Genomic DNA, 17,596 nt, shown 5'->3' on the forward strand with positions numbered 1-17,596 from the left:
TTGAAGGCAGTCTGGGGCCCTCCTGGGTGGGCTTGAGACCAAGGTGGTCAGTGTTGAGTGGCCCTGACCTCGGACGCCAAGGCTAAAGGATGAAGCAGTACCCATCTGTTCACCCTGAGCCCTGAGGCGGCCGTGATGGGAAGAAGCCAGGCCACTCGGGGCCATGGGAGCTGCCCACCCCGTCCCCCCGACAGCCAGCATCACCACCGGGCGCCTGAGAAGACGTGCTGGGAGAGCCCCACCGTCGGTCCCTCTGTGGAGTGGGGTCCCCTCCGCGTGGCGCCCTGGCTCACTCCTGGCCCTCAGAGTCCGTGGGCGTCCGAATGGTTGTTTTAAGCCAGTAGGTTTGGGGCGTGTCCTTGTGCCCCACAGGCAGACCAAAGCCAGACCCCGTGAGTCCGAGCAGGGCCCTTCTGCTGTGGCTCCAAGTCTGGGGAGTGGGGGGACGCTCCTGGAGGGGTGTGGGCTCCAGGGCGGCCCCTCACCTGTCTGCGTAGCTCCTGCAGCTGCCGGCGGGCGTCTGCCCGTGCCTGCTGTGCCCCCCGCAGAAGGGCCCGCAGCGTGCCGGCCTCCTTCTGAGCCGCTGCCCGGGCCTCCTCCAGGACCAGCACCTTCTGCGCCTTCTCCTCCTTGGAACGCTGAAAGCTGAGCAGAGGGTCACAGCCTTGGGCCGGGGAGCTCCCTGGGGGCTCCGGCATCCCCCCAGGTGACGGTCCTGGCCACCCGGCAGGCCGCCCGCCTCACTCCAGCCAGACACTCCCCACCTCCGATTCGAGTGTGCCGAAGCCCAGCCTCCTCTGTCTGGGGACGCCTCTGGGTCCGACTGCCCAGCTGGCCGGGCCCCTCACCGTGTCTCAGCCCCTCTCCCCACTCCCCTCCCTCTAGCCACGCTCCTAGAGACCCGGTGTCCAGCATCCGCCGGCACCTCTGCTGCTCCCCGGGGAGGGCCGCAGCTCCGGCCAGGCTGTCCTGCCTCTGGTAGGCATCCCGGAGCCACTGACCAGGTCCTTGGCCTCCCTCTGCTCCCCAGCCCTGGACACCTGGGGCCTGTCTTGCCTGCTGAACGGAACTTCCTGAGGGCGAGGACAGGCCTGGCGGCGTCCCAGCCTCCACCTCCCGGGCCAGCACCGTAGACCCTTTGGACGGGCAGCTGGCACCTGGGTCCGCTGGGTGTGTCCACTTCACCATCATCTGGCCCAGCTCAACAGGACCAGGGCTGCTCTGTGGGGCGGCCGCCCTACCTGGCCTTCTCCTGCTCGACTCTGCGGATGGTGGCCCGCAGCTCGGTGTTGGAATCCCGCAGCACGTCCTTCTCTCGGGCCTCGTCCTCCAGCAGCCGGCGGGCATCCAGGGCCTCCCTGTGCAGCCTCTCCCGGCTCTCCTCGCTGCCCTGCAGCTCCCGGCGCAGGGCGGCCAGGCCCTCCTGGGCCTCGTCCAGCTGTGCCCGCAGCCTCTCGGCCTGGGGAGGAGTGTGTGTCTCTAGGGGCCAGCTGGGGGCCACGGGCCAGGGTCAGCTGTGGCCTCTGGCAGCGCCAGTGCCCCCCCAACACCCCGGCCCCGGGTTGTCAAGTGCTCGAAGGAGAAGCAGGCAGCCTGGCTTTGCCCACGCCGCTGAGGCTGCAGGACGGCTCACAGGGGCCCATCCCAGAGCCCTGGCAGGAGACACCCTGGCCCTTCCTGACCCTGGTGCTGCCCTGCGCTCCCTCCCTGGACCCTGGGGACGTTGGTCACCGGTCAGCAGGGCCTGTGTGGGACACAGCTCGGCCCACACGTCTGCACTGTCCCCACCTGTGTCCCTCGGGCCGGCTCCTCCCCTTCAATAAGGGTGTGGACCCCGGGCCACCGCCCACCCTGGTGTGGAGAGCAGCCTCAGCAGCCCAGGTTCCTGAGCCCTGCACGGCCGTGGGCACGTCCACTGCCTCGGGCCTGGGCTCCCTCTCCGTGAGGGAGGGAGTGGGGAAGCCAGGTCTCTGGGCGACGGCGCCCTCAGCGTCCTCTGGCCGCAGCAGGGCTGCTCGGACTGGGCTGTCGCTGTCACAGGAGCATGGTTCAAGGTGCCCGCCACAGAATCGAGGGCCTCCTAAACCCCAGGGGTGAGGGCAGCCGAGGCCCCAGGGTGGGAAGGCTGTGGAGCCAGTGGGGACCTCAGGGCCCAGCAGCCCGGACCCTGGCCTCAGGCCACCCGCACCTCTGTGAGCTGACCCGAGGAGGGGGAGAGGCTGCAGGTGTGTCCTCGTCCCCTGCCAGACCTGCTCCGGGCCCAGAGGGGGACTCCCACCGCGCTGGAGCCGGGACCTGTGTCATCTCCTGCTCCGGGGCCCTCCTCACCCCCTGGCTTCCGGGCAGGGCCTGCGGGCTCCGTGGTTTTGTGGGGCTGAGAGCCGAGCTGAAGCGTCCGTGGCGGTCAGGGTTCCTAAGCGCCCTGGGTTCCTAAGCTGCCTCAGGGCCCCCGGGGCTCACCCTCTGGTGGGAGGCGCTGGAGGGAGCGCAGACCCCGGGAAGGGGCAGCCCGGCCCGACGTGCGGGCTCTGGGGCTCGGCCGGGATCCCTGGTCTCCCCACCGACCACTGGCGCACTCTGGAGAAGGCGTGCCCCAGAGGAGGAGGTGGGGGAAGCCACAGAAACGGAGCCTTGTCCAGGCGCTGGTTTGCCAGAGCGAGCCCCACTTTGCTGGCTGTTTCAGCGGGACACTGTCCAGGCCCCCGGCCGGCCTGGCTCCCGCGTCCGCCGGCTGTTATTGTTGTTCTGTTTTTGGGAAGGGCCCCCCTCCGCTCCCCTCCCGCCCCCCACATGTGGGAGCCACAACTGCGCGGAGCATTTTCCGCTGAGCTCAGCAGAAATCCACCCGAAGGTCAAGGACCAGCAAAAGGGCCTATCCATCATAAAAGAAGCTGTTTTCATTTCCCAGGGCCGAGGAGATGAAAACAAGCAAAACAAACGTGGGGGAGGGAGCCCCCCGCCCCCCCTGCTCCCCGCCCCCCCGCCTCATGAGAACAACCACCCCTTTTACAGGAATTTTACAGCCAAATCTCTTAATGTGATTATAATAATTATTTCTTTACTAGAAATTGTATAAACAGACTCTTTTGAAATCTCCTGCAGGGAAGTGACCCGAGGGCTCTGCACGGGGGAGGGGCTGCTGAGGGGCCCTGGCCTGTGTGTGCGTGTTCACACGTGTGCATGCATGTGCAAGCACACACGTGTGTATGCACACAGCATGCGTGAGTGTGTGCGTCTGCACACACCTATGTGCAGACGCGCGTGCCCACATGTCCGTTCACACGCGTGTGTGATGCTCATACGTGTGAGGACTCTCGGGGTCACGTGTGCTGCTTGTTGCACAGATGTGGTGCCCATATGTGTTTGCATGTGTGAGTGCTGTGTCCACGCATGAGTGCATGTGTGTGCACTGCCACTCTGTGTGTGCACGTGTGTGCATGGGGGTGTGGTCTCCATGTGCACAGGCGGTGTATGTATTGCGTGTGATACACGCACACGCACACACGCACATGCACACACGCATGCACGCACGTGTGGACCTCAGGCACGGCTGTGAGAGGCCTGGATGTTCCTCCAGTTTAAAGGCTGTGAAAGTGTTATGGTTTCCATGGCGACTCTGGGCCAGCCTGGCGCCTGGGAGGGTCCTCTGGGCTCCCTCCCCCTGCCATTGTTCCCCTTGCCCCCCTCACCCGCCTCAGCCTCCACCCCGTCCCCATTCTGGGGCCCCTCTCCTTTCTGGGGGCGGCCGATCGGGGAACCTGAACTTCCCACGAGGCATTGCTTTCTCCCTTCACCCACCAGCACAAACGTGCCCCCCCCGGCTCCTCCCCCTGCCGCCCCCAGTTTTAAAATCTCATTCTGCTTCCCCGTGTGGTCGCTGACCGGGCCTGACTTCGAAATCTGTTGAAAGGAGACCTTTCTCTTTGGGGGCCAAAGTAAACAGGCTGTCATGTTCAATCACGCTCTCGTCCTCTCCTGGCCCGGCTCGGGGGGCTGGGGGAGGCCCGGCCCCTCTGCTCACTCTGCTGGCCGCTCCCCCGCCTGCCTGCCAGCCTTGGCGCCCGGCCCGGGGAGTGCATGAGGTCGCTGGGCCCCGGGGCCCCTCCCCCAGCCCCAATCCCTGTGCCCGCCTGCCCGCCCCCTCCCGCGTCCCCACGTCCTGTCAAATCCCCTTCAGAAACACCTCCCCAGCCTGCCTGCCGAGCTCCGCTCGCCCGGGCCCAGACTGGCCCCCACCCCGGGACACCTCACAAGGCTCCGGGGGCCCCGCACCAGCCTCTGGGCCCTGGCGGGGCCCGCGCGTGGCTGCCCCGGGACACCCCACTCGCTCTGCGTGTCTCCCCCCGTCCAGGGCAGCCTCGCCCCCCCAGGGCCTGGTCCGGCGGCATCCAGGCCTCACGCTGTGTGCGGGCTGCACCCACTCAGCAGCGTCTCGCCCGGGGTCTCCCCACGGCTTGTTGGAAGGTGGGTCCCGGATGCGGGTCCCCTCCTACCCCTCAGGTCACACCTGCCTCGCAGGGGCCCCCCTTCCCACCCTGCCTCACCTCTCTCCTGGCGCTGCTCCGCTGGGCCGCCATCTCCCGGAGCCTCTCGCCCAGAGCCCTGGCCTCCCTCTGATGGGCCGAGACGGCGTCCTCGAAGTGGGCCTGCAGGGCCTTCAGGTCTGCGGTCGTGGCGCTGATGGTGGCCTGGGGGGAGCAGCAAGCCGGCCGCAGCGTCAAGTGTGCCTGGCGGGAGGCTCAGGCCCCCACGGGCAGCCCCACGCTGTGCTGGGCCAGGCGGGCAGCCCGCTCGGGCCACGTGAGGTGGGCCTGGGGCTCCGGATGACCACGGCCAGTGCCGCCAGTGCCGGTTCCTGAGGGTCCCAGTGGTGAGGGGGGCGGGGCAGAGGCCCCGGTGTCGGGGTCGGGGGGAGCTTCCTATGGGAAGGGCTGACCCTGCCCCCTGAACTTTCAAGCAGGCGGGTGGGATTGGGGGACGCTCCCAGGCTCTAAGTGTGAGAGTACCTGCGACACACCTGGTAGGGGTCGGGGTCGTCCCTATTCGGACCCGCGGTTACGCCCCGAACTTGGATGTCCACGTGGGCGGGACCCGCGGCTACGCTCCGAACTTGGATGTCCATGCGGGCGGGACCCGCGGCTACGCCCCGAACTTGGATGTCCACGCGGGCGGGACTCAGCTGGGCCTGACTCTGCTTTCCGGTGGCCGCAGCGCCAAGACGCTCCTCTAGTGCTAACCGAGGGCCACCTGGAGCAGGGGGGCCTCTGGGCCACAGGCTTGGCCATGGCGGTGCGAGAACCCCTCCTGTCCATGAATGAGGACACCACCTGCCTACCCTGAGCCCGAGACCCAGCCTAGCTTCCTGGCCAGGACATACCTCCGCCACCGCCCGGGGTGGTCTGGGTCCCCAGGGGCAGTTTCCTCCGCAGGGCGAGGGACAGAGCTGGCTCTGTGCTCCAGGGAGGCCTGGTGCCCTGCTGCCCCCGATGGGGTCTCTGGGAGACACCCTTCCCCCGCCCCTTCCCAATTCACAGGCCACTGTCTGAGGGATCTGGCAAGCTGGGGCTCTATCAGGCCAAGCTTCCTGCCCTCAGGGAAGGAAGCTCGCTGGTGCCGCCTCTGTTCCTGGCCCCTGCTGTCCATCTCCACTGAGAAGTGTCACCTTGGCGGCCAGGTCTGGCTGTGCCCCCCAGGACAGCCCCAGCGAGGCTGCAGTGAGCGCTTGGTGTGGCCAGGGTGGGGTGCGGCTGTCCATCTCCACTGAGAAGTGTCACCTTGGACGGCCAGGTCTGGCTGTGCCCCCGGGACAGCCCCAGCAAGGCTGCAGTGAGTGCTTGGTGTGGCCAGGGTGGGGTGCGAGTGGAAGGACTGCCGGCCAGGTCTGGCTGTGCCCCCGGGACAGCCCCAGCGAGGCTGCAATGAGCGCTTGGTGTGGCCAGGGTGGGGTGCGAGTGGAAGGACTGCTTCCTCGGGATCAGGAACCGCAGGGCGAAGCCGGGAGCCCCTGCACCGACGGGGGCCTTGCTTGTAGGTCACCCACAACTGCTGTTCCGTGGCCGGCATTTCTCCCCACCCTCCCCTCTCAGTGGGTTTTAATTTCCGTTTTCCAAGTCAAGGTGGCAAAAGAACCCTTAATGAGCTCCCGGAAGAGCCCAGCTGGCGGGCAGGCCCCCCCCCATCCAGTGGGAGGCTCAGAGCCAGCTCTAGGGAGGACTCCCAGAGAGGCCCCTCTGCGAGCCGGGGCCTCCGCTCCCGGGCCTTGGGGTCTTTCCTGGCCCGAGGGAGCAGCTAGGGGGTGGTCGGGGAAAGGAGGTCCCAGTTCCATGGGGCTCCCACACCCCTCGCGGCTGTGTCCATGGTAGGACAGAGCAGGGCGGGGGCTCCAGGGAGAGAGGCTCTTAGGCAACACCTTCCCGGGTGCCAGGAGCGGCCCGGGACTGCTCTGCTAGTGACCCGGGGGTCCAGGTCGCTGCATCAGGAGGGGGTGAAGAAACACCCTGGCAGCCAACCCCTAATTGCAACACTCCTTCCCTTGCCCAGCGCCCCTCCCGCCACGGCCCGCTAGGTCGGAGCAAACGGCCTGGGCTCCCCAGGCCTGCCATCTGGGTGTCCTGCCCTCGTCCAGGGCCCCTTGCGGTCTCTGAGCACGGCCCCGCTTGTGGGGTCAGAGGGTCGCCACCCAGCCCTGAAGCCTGCGTTCCACCCACTCACTTGTTCATGGACTCACTGAGCCATTAATGCAACACCAGGGGAGCATCTAACCCCGCACCCTTGGGGCTGGGGACACACCGGGGACCGGGGTGAAAAATGAAGGTGGGCAGGCTGGAAGAACGAAGGCGGGGGCAGAGGAGACATGGCGCTGGCCCAGCTGAGCCGACTGGGTGCGGCTGGAGTCCTGAGGGCAGGGTCCGGCTTTGCCCTCGACCACCCCCGCTACCTGTGGGGGGACTGCGTCCCCCAACCTCACCGTGAGCCATCCCCCCGGCCCCCTCCTCCCGTGGGCGGCAGGGCCCTGGCCTCTGCGTCACCCACCCGGGGCCTGGCGCCACTCCGTAAACAGGCCGAGGCTACCCTGCCGGCGACTGCAGCGGTGCCCAGCCCCGCCCGTGGGGTGGGGCACAGGGCACCAGTGTGGCCACCCCTGCTCCCGGAGTCTTACTTGCTGTTGCCTGCCCTGTGCCCCCAGACGGGGGCTACTGAAGAGAAGCCAGGGACCCCAGGTGACCCCAGCTGGCTGCCCACAGTGGCCTCCATGCACGTGGGGGCCTCTGCCCACTGGCCCAGGGTGGGCGGCTACCTGCTGGGGTCTCTTCTGGCCCCTCGGCGGATGCCTCCCTCCAGCTCTGCTGGGGATTCTCTATGGGGTCCTTCTGGTGAGCGCTTGCCTCAGTTACAACGCTGGCCTACCCGCTGGGTTTCTCCTTTGGGAGGGGCCTCTCCAGAAAGTCAGCCCCAAGAGGCCCTCGGAACCTCCTACAGCTATGCTGTGCCACAGGCAGCTGAGGTCAGACAGGGAAGGCCAGGGGCTGGGGGGCTGGCGGGCATAAGCCTGGTCTGCCCCCTCTGTTGCTGGTGCCAGGCCCTCCCCTCTCTGGCTTCTGCCCAGTGGCACAAGGGTGACTGGCCTGCTGCCCCCCACCCCTGTCCCACCCCATCACCTTTGCTTCCCGCAGAGACACTGTCCCCTCCCAGCAGGGGATCTGGAGATCCCTGGGGGAAACGGAGGCTCGGGTGGGTTGGGTGGAGGGGATGCATCCCTGGGACCAGGCAGGGAGGGGGCGCCTCTGGGGTCTGCCGCCCCCGCTGGGCTGTGCAGGCGGCCAAGCCAGGTGTCTCGCTCCGGCTGGGGTGCGGGCTCACCTCGGCTCGCTCCTGCCGGCCCCGGGCCTCGTGCTGCACCAGCTCCAGCTCCCACGCGGCCCTGGACAGCTCCTCCCTCAGCTGGCTGGTCTCCGCTTCTCTCAGAGACAGGGCCTGGGCGACAGGGGCAGGGTGCTCGTGAGAGGGCTGGGGGGCTCTGAGGAGAGGCTCAGCAGAATTCTGGGTGCCACGGCTCTGCCAGGACGCAGGCTCTGGGAGGAGGAGCCCCTCAGAGGCAGCTGCATCCTGAGGGGGTGGGTCCAGCCTGCCAGCCTGCGCTCAGGCAGCTCCCCTGCCCCACCCAGGGTGCCTTTCCCCTCCCACCTGCTTCTGCCCAATACCTGCTCTCTCCCAGCGCAGGTCAGGGGGCTTCACGGGCCACCTCCTCCCTGGAGCCCTCCACCTGCTCCAGGCACAGAGCAGGAACTGCTGATCGTTCCTAACCCCCCCACGTGCTCCGCGTCGCTGAGGGTGAGGGGTGCGCGTGAGCCGCCGGAGATGCTGCGTTTCGCGCACCAGCCCCGAGGGGGAGGGACCCCGCTCTGTCCTCAGGCTGTGGGGTGGTAGGGATTTGGCAATGCCCGTCAGTCACAAATGCACATTCTCTCCCTGCCAGGCCCCCTGGGGAGGGCAGCCTGGAGACACGCGTGACCGACGCTCGGGGTCTCCGAGGAGTATTTATGATGTTATTCATAATGACAACAAGACTCCCACCGAAGGGAGGCCAACAGAACGAAGGGGGATCCCTGCACACGTCGGGGCGCCATGCAGCCGTGGAAAAGAACCAGCGAGCCCTGAACACAGTGTGGAAGCCCCCAGGTCTGTTGATCCTGAGAAGAGAAAGGTCCAGAACATTGTGTGTCCTCTTCATCCCTGTGCTACAGAGGCGGGCGTAGGAGCGTGTATTCCCACTTGCTGGCCTGTGCACGGCAGTCTCTGGGAGGAGGTTTGTAACAGAGTGTGTCTGCTTTTTGCCCTGGGTGCTGGGGGAGCCTCTAAACCCCCGGAATTTCACAGGTGAGGGTTGTCTGTTATTTGCGGACCCTGGGGCCACACCTGAGCTTGTGCTAACAAGGTGGTCGGAACCCTGGGGCAGTGAGCCACTGAGACCGGCCTGACCACCCAGCCTCTGGGAGGGGGCTGGACCCTGAGTTTAGTCCATCACACCCACACAAGGAAACACCAATAAAACCCTGGAGCTTACCGGCTGGTAAACACCCTAATGTGCCAGTGGGTGGCCGGCCCTGGCTCTGCGGAGAGAGAGCCCGTCCCCGTATCTCTGCACTGGGCTCGTCCTGGCCTGTGTCCTTTACAATAGCACTAACGGCAAGTGCGGTGCTTCCTGGAGTTCTGTGAGTCACGCTGGTGAACAGCTGAATCCGGGGCTCTGCCCTCCCCGGACATTCGTACGATGCTGTTCCTCTACCACAGCCTCCCGACCCTCCTTCAAGCCCCACCCTCGACACGCCGTCCTCACTTTCAGGAAGCAGCAGAGCGGAGTGGCCAAGGACATGGTCCCCACTGCCCAGCAGGTGTACCGTGCCGCCCTGGGCAAGTTATTCAACGTCTGTGAATCTCTGTTTCCCTCCTGTCAAAGGGGCCGATAAGAGCGTGAACCTCTCAGCGTTGTGAGAGTCAAACTAGAGATGCAGAGTCTGACAACAACCTTGGTTATTCCTGCTACTGTAACTCTTCTCCCACGATCTGTAGCTGTACCAACCCCTGAGCGTCCTGTCACAGTGCGACAGCCCACAGGAATGTGTTTACTTGTCCGTCCCCTTCACTCAACAGCGCGCGCTTCAGGGCGGCGCGGGATACCGGAACTGTCTGCACTCACAGGGTAGCTTTTACCTGCCCAGTGTCTGAATTCCAACGGCCTGTGGGATGGGAGGCGGGTTGGGTGGGTGGCTGATGGATGGACACACTGATAGCCGGCTGGCTGGTGATCAGATGGATGGAGGGATCATCAGACACGTGGACAATCAGTGGATGTGGGTGGGCAGCTGGGTGTGTGGATGGAGGGAAGGGTCTTTAAGTGAATGGATGGATGACTGGCTGGGTGAGTGGCTGAAGAGACGGATGGTCAGGTGAGTGGAGGATAGTTGTGTGGATGGACAGTTGGGTGGATGTTTAAGCAAGTTGATGGATAGATTCATGGTCACGTGTGTGAATGGCCAATTGGGTATGTTAATAGACGGCTATGTACGTGGGTAGACAGCTGGGTGTGTGAATAAAGGATGGATATTCAAGTGAACGGATGGATGATGGACAGGGGAGTGGAGGGACAGTGAATTGCATGGATGTGTAAATGGGCAGGTAATTTAATGGGCAGATGGATGAATGGTTGGATGGGTAGATGGATGGGTGGATTGGTGGATAGATGGGTGGATGGATAGATGGGTGGATGGATGGACAGGTGGATGGATGAATGGCTATGTGGCTGGATGGACAGATGGTTGGATGGGTGCGTGGTTGGATGGATGGATGGATGGACGGATGGATGGATAGATGGATGGATGGATGGATGGGTGGATGGGTAGATGGATGGATGGATGGATGGACAGGTGGATGGGTGCATGGTTGGATGGGTGGATGGATGGAAGGACGGATGGATAGATGGATGGATGGATGGATGGATGGATGGATGGATGGGTGGATGGATGAATGGGTGGATGGGTGGATGGTAGGTGGGTGGATGTCTGTCCACCAGGACTGCTGTGGAAGATCAAAGCTGCAATGACAGTGGCGTGGAAAGGTTGCCCCGCACAGCCCTCTTGCTGGGTCGGAGAAGGCAAGTGATCAGACACGAGAGCTCCCACTGCCTCGTGGTCGGCCCATCACCTGCTGCATCTCGCGTTCCAGCTGAAGGAGACTCTCATCCCGCTCACGCTTCAGGCTCTGAATCTCCTCCTGCAGAGGCTCCCTCTTGGCTGCACTTTTTGCCACCAGCTCCTCCTCCTGTTCCAGCCTGCGTGCCGCCACTTCCTTCTCCTCTGTCAGAGACAGACTCGGGGTCTCCTGGGCCGAGGAAAAGGGACAGGCCATGAAGACTCACAGGTCAGGACTCGTGAGACCAGCAGGCGCTTGTGTTCCTGAGTGAGACTGGGTTCGTGGGACGTCAGGGCAGGACAGGCGCCCAGGGACCATCCGGTCCAGCCAGCCTCACGCCGACACCTCACACGCAGTGACACGCGCTGCGAAGGGCTCTCTGGGCCCCAGCGGCTACCACCCCCCACTCAAGTCACAGCTCAGAAACTTTTCCTGAGCCTCCACAGAGCACCAGGCACCCTGACATGCAAAGTGTGTAAGGACGTGTCACTCGAGGCCTTCTGGGACTGTGACCAGCGGGACGTCTCAGAGGGGGACAGAGCTCCGTCCAGCTATGGGTCCTCAGACTGCGGCCAGGTCAGCCGACGCCCGTGGGTGCCTCTTCCGTGAGGGACAGGGCCCTGGCCGCCCACGTGCACTGTCAAGGGTCCTCTGGCCCAGCCTCAGCGTGGCCTGGGCACCCCTGCCGCCCGGCTGGTCTCCTGGGCCCCTCCCCAAGTGCCTGCCGTCCCTGGGGACATGGTAGACTCCCGGGAAGCGGCTGGGCAGCTGGGGGCTGGTCCCAGGGAGGCAGACCTTCTCCCTCTGGAGCCGGGCTAGGTCCTCGAGGTGGGCCAGCGCCTGGCTCTCCAGGGCCAGCTGCGTGTCCTGCTCCTGCTGTATCACCTGCTGCAAGAGCCGCCCCACGTCCCCCTGCAGCTTCGTCTCCTGGACCTCCCAGGTGCACTTCAGCTGCTCCATTTGCACTGTGAAGGGACAGGCGCATCTGACACCCGCCGCGGGGCCCTCCCTCACCCCTACCTCATCCCCCGGAACACCCTGCGGCCCTGTGAGCCCCTGTGGAGTGGCAGCCCCCGGCTCTGAGGATACGGCCCAAGCCAGCAGGACAGAGCCCCCCAGGTGCCACTGCAGGCACGTGTCCTGATCCCAGCCTGCGCTGGGCAGCCTGCATGCTGCAGGGTGGGCTGAGCAGGGACGGGCGCACAGGGGGTGGGGCCGGGGGCTGCCACGCTGACCCTGTGGCCACAGCCCGTTCTGAGCCTCGGGCCAGCGCCGGCAGCAGTGCCCACCCATCACAGAGAATAGTGGCACAAGTCACTCAGACACACGAGCTCTGGGCTGCGTTTGGGCCCCTTTGGGGGCTGGGGAGTGGGAGCAGAGCATCAGGGGACGAGCTCATCTAAAGGGTCCGTCTGGGGCTGGTCTGGGGACAGGAGCCGAGGGGGCCTGTCTGCGGAGCACCTTGCAGGGCCTGCCGGGCCAGCCTTGCGCTCTGGGCCTCTCCCTCCAGCTGCTCCTGCCGTGACTGCAGCTGTGACGCCAGCTGTTGGGCCTCAAAGAGGCTGTTCTCCAGGGAGTCCCTCTCGGCCCTGCAGAGAGTCACCAAACAACAGGCGAGTCACTCACTGGCGTGACTGGCGGAGGATCCTGCCAACGAGGGACAGCGTGGAGCCCATTTGCTAGGACGGTGCCCGTCAGGGTGGGATGGTAAATCAGAAGGCAAACGGGGGACAGCTCGTTCATCGTAAATCTAAGAACAAACTGGACCCTGCATAAACCATGTTCCAGGTGGACTAAAAAGCTAAAATGCAAAACAACACAAATAGACAACAACTAAGCGACTCAGAACTGTAAAAATAGTAGAAAAAATCCAGAAGGGTGTTTTATAATCTTAAGCAAGACATAAAAGCCACAAGACAAAAATAAGGAGGCCAACAGATCTGAATACACTTAAAGAGAGGGAGACGGAACCTTCTGTGCAGAAAAGATTCCACAAACCAAGTCAAAAGACAAGGGACAGGGCTTCCCTGGTGGCGCCGTGGTTGGGAGTCCGCCTGCCGATGCAGGGGACGCGGGTTCGTGCCCCGGTCCGGGAGGATCCCACATGCCGCGGAGCGGCTGGGCCCGTGAGCCATGGCTGCTGAGCCTGCGCGTCCGGAGCCTGTGCTCCGCAACGGAGAGGCCACAACAGTGAGAGGCCCGTGTACCGCAAAAAACAAACAAACAAACAAAAAAAACAAGGGACAGACTTGGAGAAAGTATTTGCACTAAATATGCAAAGGGTGAATGTCCGTCACATACAAGGAGCTCCTGCCAATCAATGACAGAAGGCGTCTGATCCTACAGAACAATGAGAACAGTGACCGGTATTCACAAAGAAAACACACATGGGGAATAAACGTAAGAAACTCACTGGTCCTCAAGGGGGTTCTAATCACAACTATGATGGTTAATCGATTACATGTCACATTAGCAAAAGCTTAAAATAACGATCACATCTAGTGTTGGCAGGGTGTGAGGGTGACTTTCTCTGGTTGGGGGGAGGGGGGCTGGGAAATTTCAGAACGTAAAGCGTGCATGTCTTTGGGCCACAGCAATCCCACTTCTAGGCGTCGGTTCTTCAGAAAATACACATGAACCAATGGCGCAGCGCAGCGACGTTCCCCGTAGCTCCACACGGGGCATCAATCACACTCAGCTTTGATGCCATGAAATGCTGGAATGTTTCAGAAACTACGGGGCATCTCGTTAGCTGCTAAGACAATGAGGACATTCTCTTAAAGAGTCACTCTGAGAAGCAGCCTTCAGAGCGGAACTCGTGCAGCACGATTCCCCCGCGTGAAGAAGCCGCCTCTGCGTCTGGGCACAGACGCAGCCCTTCAGAAAGTGCCTGGGGTGCACGAGGTGACTCACAGCGGCACCCGCTTCGGGGGCGGGTGATGACACGGACTGCGTCTCTGACAGCAAATCCATCAGTCCAGCCAGCCAACGAGCGTGTGCCCGGTCCAGTGCTGGGTGACGTACGGTGAAAAAACCAACCAACTAACCAACGAGGACACACCACACTCAACACAGATGCCCACATGAAGACACAGACAGCCGACGCGCAGCCCCAAACGGCTCGGTGGGTCAGGGAGGGCCACGGGCCATGGGGGACCTTGCTCAGCCTGTCCCGGCCCCGCCGCAGTCTCCCTCGGGCCCCCTGCACACCTCTGCCGCCAGTGTCAGAGTGGGGTGTTGTCAGCACCTTCCGGGGCGCCCTGGTGTCTGCAGGGTCCAGGAACCTCACTCCTCTGATATCCCGTCCCCCCTCCAGTCCCCACCCTCTTAAGCACCTCACATGTTCCCCACTCTCCACGTCTGGACGGCTCTCCCCAGCTTTCTGTGCCCACCCGGGCCCCTCTGAGGGGAGTGACCTGTGCCAGTCCCGGACACTCTAAGGATGTGTCCAGTCTGTCCCTCCACCAGAGCCCGGGAGCATCTCACTTCCTGGAAGGAGGCCCGGCACCACCAGCAAGGGTGCGTGGGATACAAGTGGGGACCCCAGTCCATCCTGCTGGAGCCTGAGAACTAAAAGAGGTCCGCGGCACCGCAGCCTTGTCAGGGCCTGGGACGGGGGGCCGGAGGACCTTGAAACCTGGGCTCCTCGGTCATCAGGAGAAGCAAGCCATGTCCCGTGCCGCCCTGTCACCAGAAGCTCAGACTGGTCCCTGCGAAGTGCTGTTTAGTGGGTGTGGGACTCCGTCTGGGAGCTGCAGGGCCTCCATGCACAGAGGCCCTGGGCCCAGTGCTGAGGCTGGGGGAGGGTCCCCTGACCAGGGCCCATGCTCTGGGCGGCAAATGCTGGCGGGAGGAAAGAGGCCCCCTTCCCTGTCCTCTGAGCACTGGTGGGGCCTGGGACGGGGCCAGGAGTGGGGTCTTGGGACCCTCTGCTGCCAGCCACCAGGAGGAGACTTCATCGGGCTTCCTGCTCCAACTTGTGGCCATGCTTTCCTTGGGAGGAGAGGTCTTCTGTGAAGAAGTTCGAGGACCTGGGCCTCTAAGTTTCCTCATGGCCCCCAGTACTGGAATTTCGGGAGGAACTCTTTCTACAAAAGTACTTCGATGTTCCTGAGGAGGGCACAAGGTGCAGAAAGCCACCAGCTTATGGATGTCCTTACAGGCCACAGGCCAGCTCAGCTCACCAGGCAACAGCTGGCAGGGCACCCTGTTCTCGCCTGCAGTGTCTGTTCCAGGTGTCCTGGAAGTGGCCCCGATGGTCTTCAGGGTTCACCCCCACCCCCAGCCTCGTGGTTCCCTGGGGCTGCCACCACCCGGGCTCCAGGGGTAGTCACGGGGCCCCAGCCTGCATGTCGGAGCCCTGCGACGCCCAGGATCTCCTCAAGGATGTCAAGCGGCTCAAGACGGCTGTGGGCAGTGGGGAGAAGGGCACTCTGTGTCTGCTGGAGGAGGAGCTGGGCGTGGCTGCTGGCCATCTGGCCAGCTCTCACCCCGAGCCTGCCCGGGAATGAAGTCTCCTTAGAGTTGAGCCACGCTGATGGCGGAAAGGCAGGCTGTTGAGAGCACCAGGAGCGCCTGGATCCAGCCTTGCCTGAAGCCGTGTGTACCCTGAACTGCTCAGATCCATGAGCAGGACGTTCCACACCTTTTCTTCTGCTGGTCTGAGGTGGGCCAGTGCAACCATCTCTCTCAGGAAAACTGTTCTAGGAAGGCTCTCGCTGCATTCACCTCTTCTAGGTGCTCTCTGACCCCACGGGCACTGTGTTTGCCCCTCCCTTACAGCCTCTCTCCCATGTAGACATACCTGCCCTGCCTTACAGTTGCTGAGTGACTGCCCATCCCTGCCACACCACAGGCTCCCTGAGGTCAAGGCCACATGACCCCAGGTACCTGAGGTCAGCTGCCTCCTCAGCTGTGAGCTGGCCCTGCCTCTCCAGGGCCTGCTGCTTGGCCAGCAGCTGGGCCCGCTCTTCAGACAAAGCCTCCTTCTCCTGCAGGGCCCTCTGGAGCGCGTCCATGTGGGCCTCCTGGTCTTGCAGGCTCTGGGCCAGCTGCTCCTCCAGGGCCTGTTTCTTGCATGTGACCTAGGGGAGGGGGAGGGGAAAGTCCAGCAGAGAGAGTGGAAGTGTGAGGAGGGGCCTCTCCAGGGAAAAGAAGGACTTCAGAAAAAGTGGTTTCATGCAGAACGGCATGGAGGAAAGAGTGGAGGAGGAGGGTGGCTATGAGACATATTGGACCCCTGGTGCATGTGTGTTTTCACAGCAGAGGGACCTCCACTCCTGTCACCATGATGGAGAAATTATTGAACTGAGCACCCCCAGGTGGGACCCAGCTGCCAATCTAAATGGTAACCTCTGTTGGGTCACAAGTTTCTGGGGTCAGGAGACATGGCACAGAAATGCAAAGAAGGTGACAGAGGAACAGATTGTAGCAGACTAACACCTCCACCAAGAACATCACAAAAATCTAGACAAAACCTATCACAGGAATCTGTATAAGGCCTCAGAGAGCTGTCAAGGTAGCTGGGTCTGAAGGAGCCAAGATCTTGGAGGAAAGGGAAACAGAAGAGTGAGACCACCACTCAGTATCTCTTCTCTCCTCAGAGCATGTGCTGTCCTATTATGAATAGGACCAGAAAGTGCAGTGGAGCATCCAGAATGTCAGGCAGGACGTCTGGCAATCTCAGAATTGAGACACAAACACCCAGAGTTCAGGGTGGGGGCCCTAGTTAGGAGCACAGGAGAGCCATTCCATGAGGTCAACACCCCGAGGTAGCTCACTCTTCAAAAAAGACTGAAACCAGTTACAAAACAGCTAAATCCAAGACTGGGTAAAGGTGATCTGCTCTGACTCTGATATCCTAAAATGAAAAGCAAATTCCCTTTGGAAGAAGCTTGTATCACCCAGAGCCTCAGATTAGCTCTACAAAACCTCAAAATCTGTCATTCAATAAAAAATTATTAAGCACCAGGAGATAAGGCCAAAGGACTGAAAACGAGGAGGTAAAAGACAACAGAAATAGACCCAATTTGGGGGTCCAGATGTTGCAGTTATCAGACAAAGACCTGAAACATGTTATAATTAATGCGTTCAAGAACATATCCAAGAAGATGGAGAATTTCACTAGACAGCTTGTGCGTGTGCGTGTGCGCGTGTGTGCTTGTGTGTGCGCGCGTGTGCGCGCGTGTGTGCTTGTGTGTGTGCGTGTGTGCGCGTGTGTGCGCGCGTGTGTGTGTGCGTGTGTGCGTGTGTGTGCGCGTGTGTGTGCGTGTGTGTGCGTGTGGTTGAAGTGACCATTTGAAGCAGAAATATTAATAATGTATTACAGAGCTTATAACAACATATGTATAAATAAAATATATGGCAACAAGCCCTAAGGATGGGAGGGATAAATGGAATATATTGTTGTCACGATCTTACATTGTTTGTGAAATAGTATAATGTTATTTTAATATAGACTGTGCATACCGTAATTTTAAAGTAATCACTAAAATAATAACAAGAAGAAGTATAGCTTTAAAAAGTTAATAGAGAACATAAAATGGAATACTAAATAAATATGCAAATAACCCAAAAGAAATCTGGAAAGGCAAAATGTAAAAATTTACAAAAAAATGAGATAAATAGAAAACAAACACCTAGATGGTGAACTTGAACCAAGCATATCAACAGTTACCTTACATGTAAACGATGTAAACACTCCAGTTGAAAGGTAGAGATTGTCAGAGTAAATACAGAAGCAAGACCCGACACACTTCACATATACAGACATAGAAAAATGAAGGTTAATGTATGGAAAGGATATAACATGGAAACAGTAAGTAAAGAAAGTTGGTGTGGCTATATCAATATCAGGAAAATTAGATGCCAAGAAAACAAATGTTACCAAAGATAAGAGGGGACATTT

At 61.6% G+C, this 17,596-nt stretch overlaps 1 protein-coding gene across 1 annotated transcript in view; it reads right to left on the minus strand.

Moving 5' to 3' along the window:
• Nucleotides 1-17,596, minus strand: part of CROCC2 (ciliary rootlet coiled-coil, rootletin family member 2) — a 67,419-nt gene that overhangs the window by 19,025 nt on the left and 30,798 nt on the right. The window contains 8 exon segments of the mRNA XM_067739924.1: nucleotides 486-645; nucleotides 1,242-1,459; nucleotides 4,545-4,688; nucleotides 7,861-7,974; nucleotides 10,702-10,878; nucleotides 11,485-11,654; nucleotides 12,151-12,278; nucleotides 15,580-15,773. Coding sequence (XP_067596025.1) covers nucleotides 486-645; nucleotides 1,242-1,459; nucleotides 4,545-4,688; nucleotides 7,861-7,974; nucleotides 10,702-10,878; nucleotides 11,485-11,654; nucleotides 12,151-12,278; nucleotides 15,580-15,773 — 1,305 coding nt within the window.

The sequence above is a fragment of the Pseudorca crassidens genome, chromosome 6 (genome assembly GCF_039906515.1).
Source record: "Pseudorca crassidens isolate mPseCra1 chromosome 6, mPseCra1.hap1, whole genome shotgun sequence".
NCBI lineage: Eukaryota > Metazoa > Chordata > Mammalia > Artiodactyla > Delphinidae > Pseudorca > Pseudorca crassidens.